General features: G+C 41.4%; 1 protein-coding gene across 1 annotated transcript; it reads left to right on the top strand.

Annotated features, from left to right (window-relative positions):
• cep162 (centrosomal protein 162) lies at positions 1 to 19,006 on the top strand. The gene is made up of 23 exons (XM_032557775.1): positions 1 to 60; positions 458 to 670; positions 2,073 to 2,103; positions 4,599 to 4,799; positions 5,668 to 5,746; positions 6,200 to 6,401; positions 6,485 to 6,674; positions 6,765 to 6,925; positions 7,095 to 7,220; positions 7,638 to 7,766; positions 9,988 to 10,100; positions 10,205 to 10,304; positions 10,383 to 10,509; positions 10,667 to 10,833; positions 12,145 to 12,249; positions 12,336 to 12,572; positions 12,797 to 13,015; positions 13,389 to 13,686; positions 14,907 to 15,039; positions 16,474 to 16,615; positions 16,700 to 16,798; positions 17,947 to 18,081; positions 18,344 to 19,006. The coding sequence occupies exons 1-23, from the start codon at positions 1 to 3 to the stop codon at positions 18,545 to 18,547; spliced, it is 3,471 nt and encodes a 1,156-aa protein (XP_032413666.1). The 3' UTR covers positions 18,548 to 19,006.
• Positions 19,007 to 19,163: the final 157 nt, after the last annotated feature.

Genomic DNA, 19,163 nt, shown 5'->3' on the forward strand with positions numbered 1-19,163 from the left:
ATGGGCCTGGACACACTAGAGGAAGAGGAGGAGAAAGCCAGGTTCTTTGCACAGATAGAGGCAGGAGCTTCATCAGCTATAGATTATTCCAAAATGAACAGAGAGCTGGATTCAAGCCGTTCTACCTTTGCCACTGAGCTCAGGTATGGAAGCAGCTAAGGGCATTGATTAGACTTTGAAAAAATCTTGTAAACATTCTCCAGATAGAATGCATTCTAAATTGAAACAGATTTCCCAGTGTGGAAGGTAGGTTCTGCTGTGCACGGACCATAGGGGGAACATGCCTCCCCACAGGGGATTTGACAGAAATCAAATGACAGACCTCTGTCATTTGACTGTTCTAAAAATACTTTTCTGCACCATTGTTTGACCTTTGGACATGATGACACAGCCATCTGTGTGATGATGGTTCCTTGGTAAAGCTCTGGACTGTGAGTTGATGAAATCAATGAAATAGTTTCCTTGTAGGAAAGAGAATGGGCCAGCAGTGGAGCCTTCTGCTGCAGCAGCAGCTGTGGGAGAGTCTTCAGGTAGGAGGGCAGTTCTGACGAACAACCCTGTTAGAGACTCTGGGTTTCCTCATCTCTTTTTTCTCTCAGCCCACTCTGGCTCCCCACAATACAGTGAAGATTTTGAAGATGAGGATGGCATAAAAGAGTCGCAAACGAAGGTTTGAAAATTCACTGTCTACCTATTTTATCTTCTTGCTTACTCTTATATTAACATTTATGTGTCTTCATCTAAGATGCATTATGCATGGCTGTAACTATAAATCTCATGTTAGATTTCTTATTATGAAATGTTAATGAGATCCCTTTTTCTTTTTACCTAGTTTTCTAGTTTCCCTACTAGATCAAAATGATCCGCACATGTAAAATGGAGAATAGCAGCTAAGCTAAAGCATACCACACAGTTTTCATCATTGTTAATGTATGATGAGTTAGTGTGACCATAATATGTTGAATAATTTGGAACATGTCTATTTATCTAGTACTAGGGATGGTCTTATCTGGATGCTTTCTTTCCAATGATCTAGCAGCCATTTTTTGATACAAAGGTACAGTCCAATACTTAAAGGTCAGGAGCACTTGAATACTTCATAGTCATAGTTCATAGTTGAATACTTGCATAGTCCAAGATTTGATCACCACTACACTTTCTGATGCACCAGTTTGACAGATATCTTGTCTCAACCAGTTGGACATCTCAAACAAACTGTCCTTACATAGAAACAAGAAAATCTAAAAAAAAAAAAAAAAAAATAGGGATTTGATGTAAAATGTTGAGAATTTGGCTTGTTAGTTTTAGTTTGATTCTGGTTACTCATGTGAGGGCAAAATCCAAGAGAAAAAGGTCTCCTTTTTCTTTGGAAACTAATTATTATTTTTTTTGATCATCATAGTATTTTTGTACTAATATTTCAGATCAGTGGTGAAATATCACCTAACCAGTGTTTCATTTCACAGACACACTGCTTAGGTGTATCTGTCAAATGACAGACAGGGAGCTGCAGCAGCCAATACAGTGTTGCTTTCACCGTCATGTATCATGCAAACATTTCAACAAATTAAAGTGTACTGTCTAAAATAGTTGTGTAAGTTATGCACATGAATACATAAGCTGTAATAGAGCCAGGTGATAAAGAACAAAACATTTCACAATTTCTTTTCTCTTTTTCCATAATTATCTAGATATAGTTGAGCTCAATAGTATCTATATGAACAGAAACTGAAAGAAGACATTAAAAATCACATTAGCTGAATTAATAATTAATTTCCACTACTTGTTGCAATCTCTTCTAATACTGGCCTAACATACTGAATAGTACACTGTGTGTATTGTCTGCCTTATTGAATAAAAACGGTCTACCTTGATCATTGCCATTTTTTGTTTTGCTAAGTTAGATATTGTCATTGTTTTATTTACCAGCAATTGGCCAACTGTTAAAATTTTGTCATGAAAAGGCATCTGCATGAGTTGCTGGAATAATCACAGTACACTAATAAGTAGTTGGTTTAGTACTTCTGCATTTCTTTTCATTTGGGTAATCATAATTTTTTTCTCTTTCACAGAACTCTAAATTGTCCCCAGCTCTTGTAAGAGGTAGGGGAATGAATATTTCACTGCTTAGGTGTGACTGTCAAATGTTCTGACCCATTTCCAGGACCTTTTTACCAGTTATATTCACATATTATATTCATATATTCACATGTCAGATAATACTAGAGCAGAATGCTTCCAAGTATGGTTAATCTTTGGAGCCAGGGTGTGTAGGTCAATGCAGCAAAACGTTGAGTTGAGTCAAACTGGTCCCAACCTGGTACGGAAGCTTTTCTGTATTAAAAAACACCTAACGCATAATGCAGCAAAACGTTGCATTAAGTTGCAGAAATGTTGGTTATTTCACCAACATTTCTCTCAGTATTTCTCTATAACTCTCCGGATTACCCTGGTAATCCTTCAGTTGTTATGAAAATGCTGTATATATCAAACATAATTTTTTTAATCACTGTCTTTTTATTGAGTTTTTTTTTCCTTTAGTACATACAGTTTGTGAGTACAAGAAGTGTATCTAACACATACATAAAATAATACACACAGAGAAAATAATCCCTCCAAAGTAATCCCATTTAGCCCACCCAGGTCACTGCCTAGTAGGTCCATCCACTACATTCCTATCCCTGACAGAAACGGAACACATTTTAATAAAATTAATTAACTTAATTAATCTGGAGCCTTATTGTATGTTTTGAAATGAGTCAAGAAAGGGTCCCCATGTTTTTTCAAATTTACCAGTTGCGTGTTGAAGAGAACATCTAATCCTTTCCAGTTTTAAACACGACATAAGGTCACATAGCCACTGTTTATGAGTTGGAGGGGCAGCACCCTTCCACCTGGTCAGAACTGTGCGCCTCGCTATCAGTGAGCAAAATGCCAGGGCCCGCCGCCTAGAGGCCGACAAAGGCAACCCCCCACCACTGAACCCAAAGAGAGCCAAGAGGGGGCCAGGTGTTACCACCACCCCGGCCAACCCGGACATCGTACGAAAAACATCTGTCCAGAACTGACCAAGAGCGGGGCAGGACCAGTACATATGAACTAGTGTGGCTACAGCAGTTTTGCATTTGTCGCAGTATGGGGTGACTTCTGGATAGAAACGAGACAGTTTGCTTTTGGAGAGATGGGCTCTATGTACTATTTTGAACTGAATGAGACAATGGCGCGCACACAGAGACGTTGTATTCACCAGTTTAAGTATAGAGTCCCATGTCTCATCTGGTATAGATATATTCAAATCTTCTTCCCATGAAGTTTTAAGTTCAGGTGAGGAGGTCTCTTTCATACTCAACATTTTATCATAAAGCCAAGAAACCAGCCCTTTACGAGTCGGGTTCAATAATAGGATGGTTTCCAATAGTGTAAACTCTGGCAGAGAAACTGAGCCTGATAAGTGAGACTGAATAAAGTTTCTGGTTTGCAAATATCTAAAAAAATGGAATTTAGGTAAACCATATTTAGTGCTAAGTTCCTCAAAGGATGCCAAATTCTTCTCTAAAAAAAGGTCCTTAAAATAAGTAAGCCCCCTCCGGTGCCACTCTAGGAACACCCCATCCTGAACAGATGGTTTGAAAAAATGGTTAAGTGCAATTGGACTTAAGAGGGAAAAGTCATGAAGTTTAAAGTATTTCCTAAATTGGCCCCATATTTTCAGTGAGTGTTTCACTACAGGGTTTGAAATAGCGCTAACTGAAGAGAGTGAAAGTGGGGAACAGAGCAAGGCAGGAATGGATATATTGTTACCACTGCGCAGCTCCATAGCCACCCAGTCAGGACAGTCACCCAGGTTGTAGTAGAAATACCAAAACACTGAGCATCTAAGGTTGGCGGCCCAATAATAAAACCGGAAATTGGGGGAGGCAAACCCCCCCTGCTGTTTAGGTTTTTGGAGTTGTAATTTATTAAGCCTTGGGCGTTTACCCTGCCAAATAAAAGACGAGAGAGTCGAGTCTAGCTCATTAAAAAAAGTATTAGGAATAAAAATAGGTAATGCCTGAAAGAGGTATAAAAATTTGGGCAGTATATTCATTTTAATTGAGTTGATACGTCCCACAAGGGACATGGAAAAGGGCGTCCACTTTGTGAGGGATCCCTTCACTTGATCAAACATAATTTAAAAGAAATTTGACGCCCTGAAATTGAGCATCTGTCTCTTTAAGAAGTCAATGCTCGTTCTGACACTCTGCCTTTCAGCACATCATCACAACAATGCATCTCATTATACCGTTAACAGCCGTTCCTACTGAGAAGTAGTTCCAATGATTAACATCAACATGAAGACAACTCTTAAAGTGGAGGAAATGCTTTTTCAGATTATGTCAGTTAAGAGAATTTCCTGTAATTATATTTTTGTGCTTTGTGCACAAAAATATAGTTATGGAGAATAGTAATATAGTTATAGTAATATAGTATGGAGAATATGGGGGAAACATTCTAATTTCATTCTGATTTGTTATCAGACACTTTATGTTATGATTATGATTGGTATGTTAGGCTATCAGGAATGCTGTGGAGTCCATCTAAATTTGCTTTCTGTGCAGGCCAGTTATATGCACAGAGTGTAAGGTCAGAGGTGGAGGCTCTTCAGGAAGCATACAGACAGATTCACTCTGTGGAGGGCTGCGATGGTCACTGCTGTCTCCCTCTAGAGGATGAAGGGAGGACCGAGAAGCCAGTCTCTCCACCGTCTCTTCCTCAGCATGGTCAACAGTCTCTGCAGCCTTTTTCTACCAACGACTCAGGTCAGACACCACTTCTCGCATTAACGTTCAGCTGTTTTTTTTTCTTTCTTTTTTTTTAATCACAGACAGTTAAGCCAATATATTTCACATCTGTAGCTCAGAATGTAGGATTGTCATTTTTGCACTAAAAGGATTCTTCTTAGATCCCATGTGAAAGTATTCTAGTACTTTTTGCCTCAGTCAGGGTTCTTAACAGAACATCTTGACAATTATAATTAACTTCTTGCACAGTGGAGGTTGCATTTAAATTTTTTTGAATTTATATTTTAGTTCTTGGTTAGATGCTTCCCACAATACACCATCATGCACATGATTCTATAAGCTATTAAATGACCAGTTTGGGTGCAAGGTTTTTTTTTTTTTGAAGGACTGGAGGACATCTTCAGATATCCACTTTGTGTGCTGAAATTGTTCCACATTCCCCTAATAGTTTGAGTCGACTTTCTAGAATTTGTTCCACTTTTGAGTTGCAAGTTTCCACTTAAAATTATGTTGTCTAATCTGAAATTTTCGTCTCATACTTTCTGCAGTAAAATAAAAATGCACATGTTCTTATTTTTGATTGGCATTTTCCATAGCAGTCGTCAGAATTGGATTCTCTTGATTTAGGAGATGGTTAGAAATGGCCAGGCAGGGGCGTGCTGTGGTGGCGCGACCCACGTTTGGAGGCCTTGAGTCCTCGACGTGGCCGTCGCGAGTTCAATTCCCGGACCCGGCGACATTTGCCGCTTGTCTTTTCCCCTCTCCTTCCCCCTTTCCTATCAGCCTTTTGTGAGCACTAGAGCCCACAAAAGACCCCCTGGAGGGGAGAAAAAAAAAAAGAAATGGCCAGGCTGATTCCTGTGATGTCTCTGTTTGGATGCTTCAGACTTGCCCACAGAAGAGGAGCTGATGATGCCCATACGAGCAGAAGACCACACCAGAGGCTTTACTCTGCAGCCTGTCAGGTTAGATCCATGGACTTCTACATCCAAACATTAAACAGTTATCACACAATACAAACTAGAGTTATAAACAACTCACAGATGTATTATAAAGCATAATATAGTCCCATTATTATTGATGTCGACTAAGAGAGAAAGAACAGTCAGCGTCACGAGCAATGCTGCTTGATTATTGAATTGCATAAACCAGGTATAGCTATGTAAATATACAAGTATTAAAGAATCTTAAAGGAGTTTGTAATCTCCTTTACAAGCAATAAAGGAGATTTAATACACATGCACCAGGTTTTTTGCTTTAATTTCATGATACGATCAATTAATAGTTATAGACGTGGCAGCATATAAACACACTAATTACCAACTGGAAAATATGAAGCAGCTGTGTAGGAACAATGTATACTGTACTTTTATCAAATCAGCGATAATGGCCATTTCTATCTGATGAACTGATTTCAGTCAGGAACAGAGGATGTTCCCACGTGTGACTCCATCAGAGCTGGACCTGGAGCAGCCTGGACAGAGCCACTCTAGAACCACAGAACCACTCGACCTTGACCTGACCTCCAGTATCAGGAAGGAAGTGGGAAGACTGATGCAGGAACAGAATAAACATTTTCCCCAAACTCTCTCACTGGTTGGCAACGCAAAAAAAAAAACAGTGAGTGCCAAACTCTGAAAAGCAGACACACACACGTGCACGCATGTTTTGAAATTCAATATGCTTATACACCCCCTTCACAGACATCCAAGGGCTCCTCTGTGTTTCGTTCCTGCATGCTGTCTGAAAGGAAGCTTCCTCTCGCTCCATCCAGAGGCAGGTTCGGGGACAGCAAGGCAGCTGGGAAGATGAGCAAAGCTGCTCCACCCAAAGCCCCCCCCTCAACAAACAAATCCACAAAAAAACAAGAACAAGATAGCAGTGGTGCTGCAGGTCACTGTTGTCCCTGACCATCTCAACAATATGTTTGTTTTATAATGATACTGTTGGCTGTATGTGTGAACATATGGTGTGTATGGCCAGCAGAGACAGGTGTGAGGGTAAGCAGTGAGCTGGTGGCGTCCGTTCAGTCCCTGGTGGCTGTCCTTGAGCAGCAGATGAGCAGTCTCCATCATGCTGTGCCTCAGGACTGCAGCTGTACACAAGCCCCTCCTCAGGTCGCAGTAAGACAACAATTCACCACAGTGAGTATCATGTATTCTATGTATTCAAATGCACTCATTAGTACAGTTAGGCCATGGTGTGTACATGACACAGAATCAATTAGTCTGGGCTGGATCTTCTGGTTACTTCAGGTTTATGCTGCCTGTGTTGAGTTTGTTCAGATAGTGTTCTGACTTCCAAACGATCCAGGACAGTTCTGTGATTGAGGCATTAAGAGCACAGCTGGTCCACAAGGAAAAGGAGCTGCAGATGATGAAGGATGATGTTGAGGAGGTCAACTCACTGAGACAACAGAACTACCTGCTGCAGAGCAAGGTGCAAAACACACTTCACATTAGAATACATAGTTTCTAACAGAAACATTCCTCTATGTTTCTGCACTCACCAGCTGATATTTACTCACATAAATACCAGTTTACATGACATAATCTGTTCATTCAATCAGAGTGGCTCCTTCTGGTAGCCAACCAACACACACACATACGCACTCCCATGCCCACACACACACCCCACACGCACACACACACACACACACACAACACTGGATCTGGGTTATAATGACAGTGTTAGCAGACGCTTTGCTAACACTGTCAAAGCATCCTGCTAGGTCTTTATTCATGGAAACCAGTTTCCAAACACACAGAGTGAGGAAATGAACATAGTCAGGACTGTTGTGATGTTCAATGCATTCAATATTCAGGCATTTGTGAATGTTTGCTTTGTCCCACTCAGCTGCGCAGTGCAGAGGAAGCCAGTCAGAGGGGATGGCTGGAGGCTGCAAATCCTGGCGCTGAGGACAAAATCCAGCTAATAGAGAAAGAAATGAAGGAGCAGGAGATGCTCATCAAAGGTTACCAGCAGGTCTGTCCCTAACTATTCCTCCTGAACATCTAATGTCCTAATGTCTGTTTTTAACCTGGGCTTGATTCTCATTTAGTTTTTAATTCCCTGTCCTCATACACTGGTCACCCATGTAGTCATGTAGACCAAAAAATGTGTAAAAAACACATTTAGTCTGCAGTCTGAACACGCGTCACATTTCATCTAGTTTGTATATCATTGACGTGAGACATGCATTATAATTCTGCACCAGAAGTAGCCAGACGTAATAAATCCAAGCATATACAATTCAAATTATGAAATGATGAAAGAAGTCTGTCATTGAAGCACATCACATTCCCACCACTCATTGTCCTAGTCCAAACAGACCTCTCTACAAATGCTGCAGTCAATACTCCAAGGCTTTTGCTGTTACAGTGATTAAAATAAGTATTTGAACACCCTGCGACTTTGCAAGTTCTTCCACTTAGAAATCATGGAGGGGTCTGAAATTTTCATCTTAGGTCCACTGTGAGAGACATACCGGTAATCTAAAAAATAAAAGAATCCGGAAAACACAACATATAATTTTTTTAAGAATGTATTTCTGTGTTACTGCTGCAAATAAGTATTTGAACACTTGCCAATCAGCAAAAATTCTAGACTTCAAAGATCTGTTTGTCCACCTCTAAAAAGTCCACCTCCTCTTATTCAAAATTAGAAGCACTTGTTTAGGTTGTTAGCTGCATAAAGTTCACTCCACACAATCAGTAAGACTCCAATTACTAACATGGCTAAGACCAAAGAGCTGTCCAAAGACACAAGAGACTAAATTGAAGATCACCACAAGGCTGTAAAGGGCTACAGGGCAATTGCCAAGCAGCTTGCTAAAAAAAGATCAACTGTTGGAGCAATTATTAGAAAATGGAAGAAGCTAAACATGATTGTCAATCTCCCTTGGACTGGGGCTCCATGCAGGATGTCACCTCGTGGCGTATCACCTAAGGAAGGTGAGGAATCAGCCCAGAACTACATGGGAGGAGGTGGTCAATGACCTGAAAAGAGCTGGCACCACTGTTTTCAAGGTTATTGTGGATAATACGTGGTTTAAAATTATGCATGGCACGGAAGGTTCCCCTGCTTAAATCAGCACACGTCTAGGCCCGTCTTAAGTTTGTCCATGACAAGGCCTGTCACAATAATCAATTAATCATACAATAAATTAAAATAAGCTCAATAATTTCCATTGATTTATCACTTTCTCTTTTTCTCTCTTTCTACCAAAAACGGGATGATTTCATAATTTATTTTGTTGTTTCTGTTGTGTTCTTGTATTCTTTTGTGATATTATTAGTTGTATTATATTAGTTGAAAATGATCTCAAAACAACAATATTGTCGTTCATCGCAAAAACCTCTGGGACAATGTATCATCCAGCAAAATTTGTTATTGTGACAGGCCTACCCATGACCATTTGGATGATCGAGAGGAGTCACGGGAGGAAGTTATGCATGGGAGAAAGTGGTCAGATGAGACCAAAATAGAACTTTTTGATCTTAAGGTGCATGCACACCAAAAGCGTTTTGAGTGTCAGGCGCGTCTGGTTTACATTCAAAGTGTAAATAGAGGTGCATTGAGGACCACTGCGGTGCGTTTCGAGTGTCTAGCATGGCGAGATTTGACAGTTTGGAGCGTTTTGAGTGTTTAAAGTGTCAAGAGCGTTCAACACGTATCAATGACTAGAGCCGACGCTTCTGACGCGCCCTCGACATGCCTCCACATAGACTTTGAACGTAAACCAGACTCGCAAAACGCTAGGTGTAGAACAAGATTTCAAGCTTCTGCATTCAAAGTGCGCATACGTCGAACTTAAAGCATTGGATGCATTTTTGACACGTGTAACACTTTTGGTATGAACGCACCATTAATTCCACTCTCTGTGTTTGGGGGATGAAGAAAAACACTATCGCTACTGTGAAGCATGGGGGTGGAAGCATCATGCTTTGGGGGTGTTTTTTTGCACACGTGACAGGACAACTGACAGAGGATGACCGGGGCCATGTATTGCAAGAATTTGGGGAACAACCTCCTTCGCTCAGTTGGAGGATTGAGGATGGGCCGTGGCTTGATCTTCCAACATGACAATGACCTGAACCACACAGCCAGGATATGTGCTTCGGAGCACTACAAAGTGGCTCCGTAAGCATATGAAGGTTCTGGAGTGGCCTATCCAGTGTGCAGTAAAACTGAATGTGTCTTACAGGAAAATGAGAAGCTGTATGTAGAGATAAAGGCTGAGCACAGCAGGAGTAAAGCCAATCAGGACGCCATGTTTAATGAGAACCAGGAGCTGCTCAGCCAGCTGGCTGTCACCAGGTAACTGTTTGCTCAGCAGAGCAGTGAGCTGTGAGAGCTTTTATCTCTTATTTTTGTCGAATGTTTTTTCTCACGAAAATGTTTGTGATTTCCATCTTCATCAGGGAGCAGCTGAGAAGAAGCTCCAGGCCTGTGAGCAACGTGTGTGCAATGGATCACACTAAACGCATCTCTGACTTGTTGGCTCAAATCAACACCCACCAGGTTTCTAATGTTGTGGATAAAGTGTTTCTGTGGTGCTGGTCTCAGTCATCTTCCATATTATAATGTGTGTGTGTGCAGCAGAACGAGGCCAGACTGTGTGAGGAGAACAGCAGGCTGGAGCAGGAGAAGCAGTCCCTGCAGGTGGAGCTGCATATGATAAAACAGGAGCAGCAGTTGGCCAAAGCGCAGGCCTTCTCCATCTCAGGTCACAGCAGCTCATGGCTGGACTTTGTACTAACATGGCTGCCTTCCTCAGTCCTAAACTTGTTCACATGATGAACATCTGCATCACCTGATTCAAGCCCTGGGTCTCCTGGAGCTGAGAGTCCTTCCAGACAGACTGCTGTTTTGATGTGTTTCAGGGGGAGATGAGATGTCTGAGCTGCAGAGCCTGCAGCAGCAGCACAGGGAGGAGGTGGCAGCTTTGAAGAGTAAGCTGCAGTGGTTTGCAGAGAACCAGGAGCTGCTGGACAGAGATGCTGGCCGGCTAAAAGCAGCAACAGCTGAGATAGTCCAACTCAAAGAACAGGTGGGGATTTTCCCTCATGCTGCATGTTTACGAAATGAACACCAAACTGTGGAAGGATTTTGTCTTTAGTTTGGGAGCAGCAAATGTAAGATTCCATGGAGATAAAAAGGTTTTTGTCTCTGAGCTGAGACTAAGATGGACTTCTTCCCTGCAGATGTGACTCCTCATAAAGACTATGTTAGACTATGTTCAAACTGTAAGGTTGTGTTTTCTTGTTTGGAGTTATAGTATCATCAGACATTCAGTTGAAATTGAATCCAAGTATGTATACACAAATAATACATGACTGCATGCCGATTTATTTTGGAAAATATTTGAGTCTCTCTTTGTCTTGGGTGTAATAATTAGATAGCATTCGACCTAAAGTCATTTTAATTAACTTTTTACCTTTCTCTACATAGAAAGTACACTTGAATCTTTGGTTCTGTTTCGTTTGTTTCTCTCCTCTATCTTCTCAAACCTCCAGTTGGTCATGTCTCATCAAAACCTGGCCACTGACCCAGGTTCTGATTTTACTGGAGGTTTCTTCATGCTAGATGACAGTTTTTTTCTGTTGCTACATGTATGCTAAGTATGAGGGATTACTGTAAAATCAATGAGACAACAGAAGGGATTGTACTGTCGCTATGTGCTTCAGGACTGAATGCTCCTCATGAATCTTTCACTCAGTGACTCAATTTTCTGCTAGGCTTCTTTAAACAGAAACTTTTATAAACTATGAATAATGAGCTGAATTTGATGTGTTATTTGATAAATAGGATCAATTGGGATCTATGTGTGATTGGACTGAATGACCTTTGTTATATAGTTCTTGACACTTGACTCTGTTGTGAATCAGTCCAATACTGTATATATAAACTGAATTGAAAATTGAATTGGAATGAATTCTCCCACCAATGTTTTCCTTTTTGTAACTACTAGCTGGCTTCTGGTGTAAATCTGATAGGATATTTGACCTCTCAGGAATGGTACAGGTCATTGAAATAGTTTGGTTGGTGACACAGGCTGAGGTCTTAAACTCGACTGCTGAGGAAAGAGTTAGAAAAATCTCTTAAATTAAATAAAAAGTAGTGAAGAGAGTTATTTTAAAGGCAGAACCTTCATGGAAATACTTTAGGTTTTAATGGATCATTTCTCTGGATTGTGACCTTCAGGAACTATTATACCTTCAATAGCTGAAAAAGAACTGTTCAAATGAACCATTTAAACAAAACTAAACTGTTCTATTAGCTATAACTCAAGTCGAGTTTGCAGAATGTCAACTCCAGTCTAGCATTGCAAGCAGTGACTAGCAGCTTGTTTTTGTTCCAGGTGGAAAACCTGAAGAGGGAAGTAGGCAAAAGAAGCAGCAATGTGCAGAGGAAGGCCAGAGACAGACCTGCAGACACAAAGAAAATGCAGGATCTGCAGCGGCAGGTTCCTCCAGACCAAACACATTAATCAGACTAGCCAACTCACTTTTATGCATCTGCAGTACAGCTAACTGCTCCTGTACTCACCAGGTGAAGGAATTGGAGCAGATCCTGAGAAGCAGGAACCCAAACTCTCTACCAGCCCTCATCTATGCTGCAGCCATGGCCGCTGGCGGGGAGGTCACCTCCAGCAGGACGCACCCTCCCAGCACAGTCAACGTTCTTCTGGAGCGCAGGATTCAGCGGCTGGAATCTGAGCTGGAAAGTCACGATCAAGAGGCCAAGCGAACCCTGAGGGCCATAGAGCAACAGTTCCACCAGATTAAGGTCACAGCTGCAGCTGCAACATGAGAAAATCTATGACACCTACCTCTGTCACTTTTAGATGCTTAGAACCTTTATTTATACATGAAAATTCTCTTGACACTCTTTATTGGCTCATTTACATTCATCACAACAAATAACATAAAAAGAAAATTATTAGTTTGATGCAAGAAAGTGTCAGGAAAAGGACCAGCACATGCTGAGTATTTGTGTGTTGTGTTCTGTAGCTGCGCTACGAGCAACAGATATGTGAACTGGAGCAGCAGCTGGAACAAAGACAGCCGCCCGCAGCAGCGGCCACGGTGGCGGAGGCAGGGTCAAATGCATGGATATCTAAATGTCAGGGTCTGGAAAAGGAGCTGCGGCGGGTAAAGGACAGACACCAGCAGAAAGACAAACATCTGCAGGACCAGATAGAGTCTCTGCAGCAGCAGCTCAAACACAAGGTCAGCCTGGGTGACTGTAGCTGAAGAAAAGCAGTTGGCTATGGTGCTTCACACTTCAGCAACAGGGTCAATGACATCATACAGTTATTGGTTATGCAATAAACATATTTTGTCAAATGGCTTCATCAAAATTATCAAGCAAATATACATCAGAATTGTATATAATATACTTTAGTTACTTTATTTATAGAGCCTTTCGGCTGTTTCACCATTGAACTGTTATGAAGTCTATTGTGAAATCATATAATAGATCAATTATACATGTTTGGTTCTGGATTCAGACCAGAACCAGAAGAGCTGAAAGGTCTGGGATCTTTAATGTATTGTAGTCCTAATCTCTTCAGTGATTGATAAACTAACTAACTTCTCCCAGGCACAGCCGAGTCCAGGGCGACACCAGCGCCAAGCTGAGGTGGCGTTAGGAGGCCGGATCAAGTGGCTGAACCAGGAGCTGGCCACTAAGAGCCGCACCATTCAGGAGCTGAGCCGGATGGTAGAGAGGCTGCAGAGGGAGCCCAGGAGCATGCTGTCTATGCCCTGCCAGCGATCAGAGAGCCATTCAGCAGGGAGCAGAGAGCAGGAATCTGCTGCTGCAGCAGATGGCAGCACACTGGCAGGAAGGTTTCCTGCAGCTCAGTATGAGAAGACCTACCAGCCGTCTGTGTTCACAGGTCTGACTCTGCTCTGCATCACTTCATATAGTCCTACAGCTGGTCATACTGATCAGCAACTAGAAGCCAAACTAGCCCCCCTCTCAACTTCTTTTTTTTGCTCTCCCCTCCCCCCTCGTACCTACCCTTCTTTGCCCCCCTATCCCGTTCTCGCTCTTTGGTATGCTCTACCCTCCTCACTCTGACTAAAAGTGCGGATGACTAAAAGTTTCCGGTACTCTCAAATCCAAAATTTGTCAGCACTCTTACGGCCATAATCATCCACTCCCATGAGTTGTGAAGTTCTGCTGAAGAAACACAGTTTTGACACGTTCTGACAACGTGTCTCTCCGTGTCTCTCCGTTGGTGAGAAAAAGTCCTGTAAACACCGTTACGCATGAGGGTGCACAGAGCCTGACTTTGACACAGCAAAGATGCATACATTGTGCGTGGTTACGCATGCAGCTGGTGGATTCATGTCAAAATAAACAAGTCGCCTTATATCCTTATAACAGGACACATGTTGGCTACACATCGTCTTTAGAATTTACACATCGACTTTAGAATTAGTTTCCGAGTTGACCAGACAGAAATATTCCAGAAAAAGAATACAGGCCTGTCAAAACGAGCTCAAGTCGCTCTCTGGATATTATTGGCTCAGAAAAAGCCATTTCATAACATTATTGGTCGAATGCGTGTCAATCAAAGGAGGGGGGCTCAAGGCTACCCAATAAAAGCGTCATAATGGACACGGGCAGAGTTTAAACCCTTAAATCTCAGCTCCGGAAAATACAATGGAAAAACGGCACGCGGGCGTTTTGGTGCGGGTTAAGGGGTTAACTAATAATTGATTAGAAAATTAATTATTTAATTGATCCATCCATTTTCAACACGCTTATCCCTAGTGGGGTCGTGAAGTGTGCTGGTGCCTATCTCTAGCGGTCAACGGGGGAGAGGAGGGGTCACCCTCAACAAGTCGGCAGTCCATTGTAGGGCAACATAAGCTACCTGATGTTTTACTTTACTGAGGCAGTAGAAGTCATGAGGTCAGTCTGCTTTTGACCGGTAAACCTTTTATGAATCCAAAAGCAAGAACCCCCCACTTGATGACTTTGTGTTTCTGTGTTTGATATGATGTAAAGCACTTTGAAATGCCTTGTTGCTGAAATGTGCTATACAAATAAAATTTGATTGATTGATTGATTGACTTCCCGTCTGGTGGATGTCCCTCCTGCTGTCAGGAAGCCATGTCTCTGAGCTGCAGCAAGAGAACGAGGCTCTGAGTCGGCGTGTGGAACTGTTCCAGCTGCAGAGTGAGCAGAAGAAGGAGGAACTGAAGGCCAACGCTGTTCAGGCAAAGGAGGAGCTGTTCAGGTCTGTACATCTGAATCAACTTACTGACACTACAGGGGCCTCATGGAAGAAAGAGCGCACAGTTTTCACACTAAAAAGTGTCTTACAGACAAATTTAGAAAAGTGCAGCGAACAAAAAAATTCAGATGTATAAAGTATTGCGTACATACACACCTTTCCCTTATAAATTCCAATTTGTGGGAAATTCCTCCTTGTGCTGCTGATCTGCCCTTCACATATGTAAATTAGTATAAATACCCTGAAGGCTGCCACTATGTGAAGCAATAACCATGGCAACAGTCCTTGCTTGTATCAGTATTTAAAATAATAATTATTATATATTTTATGTAAAAGGGTTTTTAAGGCACATAATATCATCTCACAAAAATTAAAAATAATATATTTTAAAGAAAAAATTCCAAAATAAAGGTAAATGCTTGTTTGTACAGCAGAGCGTTCAGTCAGGATTTAAAGAAAGACAACGTCCCAGAGAGTCCTTTGTGGTGTTTGGGGAATAAATAGAATATTTTAATAATATTCTATGTATTAGAATAAATAGTGGATGTTTACTCTAAACAGAGGAATTGTGTATAAGTTGCCCATTTACATAATAGAGATGCTTTCTAGTCATAAAGCTGGGATGGCTCAACTGTCTGACCTGCCAGCAGTTCCAGCTGCACTGGTAACGCACGGCTTCATGTTAGTTCTGCGCTAATAAACACTAGTAAACCATTATCAACATTTCCCAGCAGATCGATGTGGTCTCTGAACAAACGCTCCCTCCGAATCGATCTGTTGGCAATGTTCTTCAGTTCCAAAGTGTCCCAAATTACACAGCACACCTTTGTGCATCTACACGTGATCAATGTCTACAGATCTTGTTCACCTTACAAATAATAAAACCTGACCTGCTTGGAGTTAAACTGTGGATCCGACTCAGTTTTTTTTTTTTTTACTGACACTACAGGGGCGTCATGTATGAAAGAGTGTGCAGCTTTACAAATAACAAGCTTTTCTTGCACTTTGGTGCACAGATCATCTTTATGTGAAAAAACTGAGAAAATTTACTATTTACATTCAAGTGAGATTTTCACATCCTTTTATTTTGTGTGTGCCTGTTATTGTCTGAGCGTAAATCTGATTCAATTTTATCGTTTATTTTTAAAATCATGAGAAACAATGGATTTGATGTTTCTTGGTCTAAAAAACACTGAATGGAGTTAGATTTCAGTGTATTCAGTGTTGGTGATTGTTTATTAGGTTTTTGGTGAGTTTTAGCACTTTGTAGTTTATTGTCCACAAAAAAAGCCGCACATTTTCACGGCAGGTAAAAAGTTTGCGTATATTTACGCAAACTTTCACCTGTAAAATATGGCGCTGCACCGTTTTTGTACTTTATACACGAGGCCCAAGATCACCACTGTGATTAAACAATAATTGAATGGGATTTTGCAGGCTGAAAGAAGAATTTGCAGAGCAGCTCTCCTGTGTGAAGGCTGAACACCTCAGGGTGCTGAAGCATCTGCAAGCCACCCATGCCCTGGAGCACTCATCCTCCAAGGTTTCAGAACTGAGCAATAAGCTCAACAACCAGGAGGTACAGGTTCTCTCACCCAATGGCCTGAAGTTAGATCCAAGGTGAAAATCCATTCCATTGCTTCAGCTCTCCATCTTCTCTCAGATAGCAATGAAACGCCTGCAGCAGCAGCTGAAGGAGCTGCAGGAATGTAAAGAGGCTCTCTCCATCTCCAGGCGCAGAGAAGAAGCTCTGCAGAAGCAGGTGAGCAGCTTCTACCAGTCCCCTGCTCCTCAATACCCTTTTAAAATAGTGCTTTAAAAATAGTACTTATACCTCACCAACTTCCTCATATTACAGCTCCAAAACTTAATGTATTTTCATTTATTTTTAATATTTTGTACACTTAATCTCAGTAGTTTCTGTCCATTTGTAGTCAGCACCTTGTAAAGCCACATTTAGCTGCAGTTCTTTCTGCAGTTCTGTTTCTTTACCAGCTTTGGACATCTGCTGAACACCTGCAGCATCTCCATAAAAAAAAGTTTGCGTGGCTGCCGCACATTTTCACGGCAGGTAAAACCTTTGCGTATATTCAAAATATGGCGCCGCACAGTAGCTTATCTCTTTTATTGAGGGGTTTGAGTGTTCACAGTGTTTCTCATCTGATCTACACTATATTCCCAAAAGTATTTGATCACACATCCAAAAATCAGGTGTTCCAATCACTTCCATGGCCACAGGGGTATAAAATCAAGCGCCTAAGCAATGAAACCCCATGACTTTATGGACCTTGCTTTGTGCTCTGGTGCACAGAGTCTGGTGTGGATGAGCTTGACTGCCCTGCACACGGTCCTGACCTCAAACTTTGGGATGAATTAGAGCAGAGACTGAGAGTCAGGTCTTCTTGTCTAACAATAATTTCCTGGCTTCTTGTGACCTCTCAAATGTGCTTTTGGAAGAATGGTCAAAAATCCCCATAAACTCTCCTAAACCTTGTGGACAGCCTTCCCAGAAGTTCTAGCTACGAAGGGTTTACCAACGCCACATTGAACCTTATGGATTAGAAATGAGATGTCACTTAAGCTGATATGTGAGTGAAGGCAGGTGAGACTCACCTGCCTTGACTTGCATATTGGCAATATAGTGTATTTCCATGTTTGCTGTATTTTTTAATTTTTAAATTGGTTTTCTATTTGCCACACTTCCACCTTTATTCTCTTCTATTTGCCACATTTTCGCAAATTATTGTTGGTAATCAGGACCTGCATCAGTGTTTGGCTTGTGTAATTCTTAATAATTATGATCAATAATTTATTAAGGAAATTCTTAACTACTGTTCAACCTTACAATCAAGTCAGGACTTCACCTTCTTACTTACTCTATGCTTACTCTAATGTTCTGCTCATGCTTAGTTAACCAAACTGCTGCAGGAGCTGAAGGAAGCTAAAGAAGCTCAGAGCTCTGAGGTGAAACTTCTGAGCAGTCTGGAGAGGAAGATCATTAGCATGGAGCTCAGACATGAGCATAGAAAGAAGGAGCTGCGGCAGGTACCACAACACACACTTTATCTGGTAGATGCTGACTTGTTTCTCTGCTGGCGCTCCAAGCTGCCAGGATATGCAACACACTGCCAGAGATAATGCACCGAGACCGTACTGCTGCTTTGATCCTGTCATTTCTAAAGCCAAAAGCAGGATGAATAACAGCACCTGACAATAGAAATTCAAACTGGATACAGAAACATTGTTCCATGATTATTTAATATATGCAGTTATTAGCTGGAGGTCTGGATGTGACCTGTCTTTGCAGGTTATTGCCGAAACGTTTCAGATGTCAACAGAAGACCTACAGTCAGAAGTGGAGCGGTGGCGGTGCCTGGCTCAGGACAAGAGCAGCGAGCTGGACACTTTCCGCTCAGAGCTGGACTCCATACTGGACATCCTGAGACATCTGCAGAAACACGGAGCGGTCCTCCCCGCTCTCAAACCTGGGCGTACAGCCTGTCTCCTGTAGAGTACCATGGAATCTGTTAGCATGGAAACTTCACCCTGCAGAGTTTGCACTGTAATGTTAGCCAGCACATAGACGACACTGTCCTGTTCTCAGATCAGTGCTTCTAACAGAGAGGCATTTTCAGATTTTTGCATCTAATTTATTATTTAAAAAAAAAATTTAATATATAGTGCGCATGCACTAACGTGTATGCACCCTGTTGCGGTTACTCCTCTCATTGTTTTCTTTTTAAAATATTTTAAATCATTTTTCAATTATTTTATTTTACCACTTTAATTATTTTAATTGGCTTGTGTAATTCTTGTTTATTGTTGTTTATTGGTGAATTATCACCCAACGTAAAGTTTTTTTTCTGTGCTGAAAATTGTTGAATACAATGTCTTCAGTACAATTAGACATAACCTTGTCTAATAAATGCTTAATATGTAAAAGATCTAAATTAAACTTCATAACACTCCAGTGAAGTATCAGTTTCTTAAATCCCCATTTTCTGCTTCTTTTGCTGAAATAAAGCAGTTTTTTTCACACTTTACTGTGAAGCTCAAACACAACACAATGATTCTAGTCTAAAACATGTTCTAGTCTAAAATCTTTGTTCAGTATTCTGAGGTGTTAA

Source organism: Xiphophorus hellerii, chromosome 3 (genome assembly GCF_003331165.1).
Source record: "Xiphophorus hellerii strain 12219 chromosome 3, Xiphophorus_hellerii-4.1, whole genome shotgun sequence".
Taxonomy (NCBI): domain Eukaryota; kingdom Metazoa; phylum Chordata; class Actinopteri; order Cyprinodontiformes; family Poeciliidae; genus Xiphophorus; species Xiphophorus hellerii.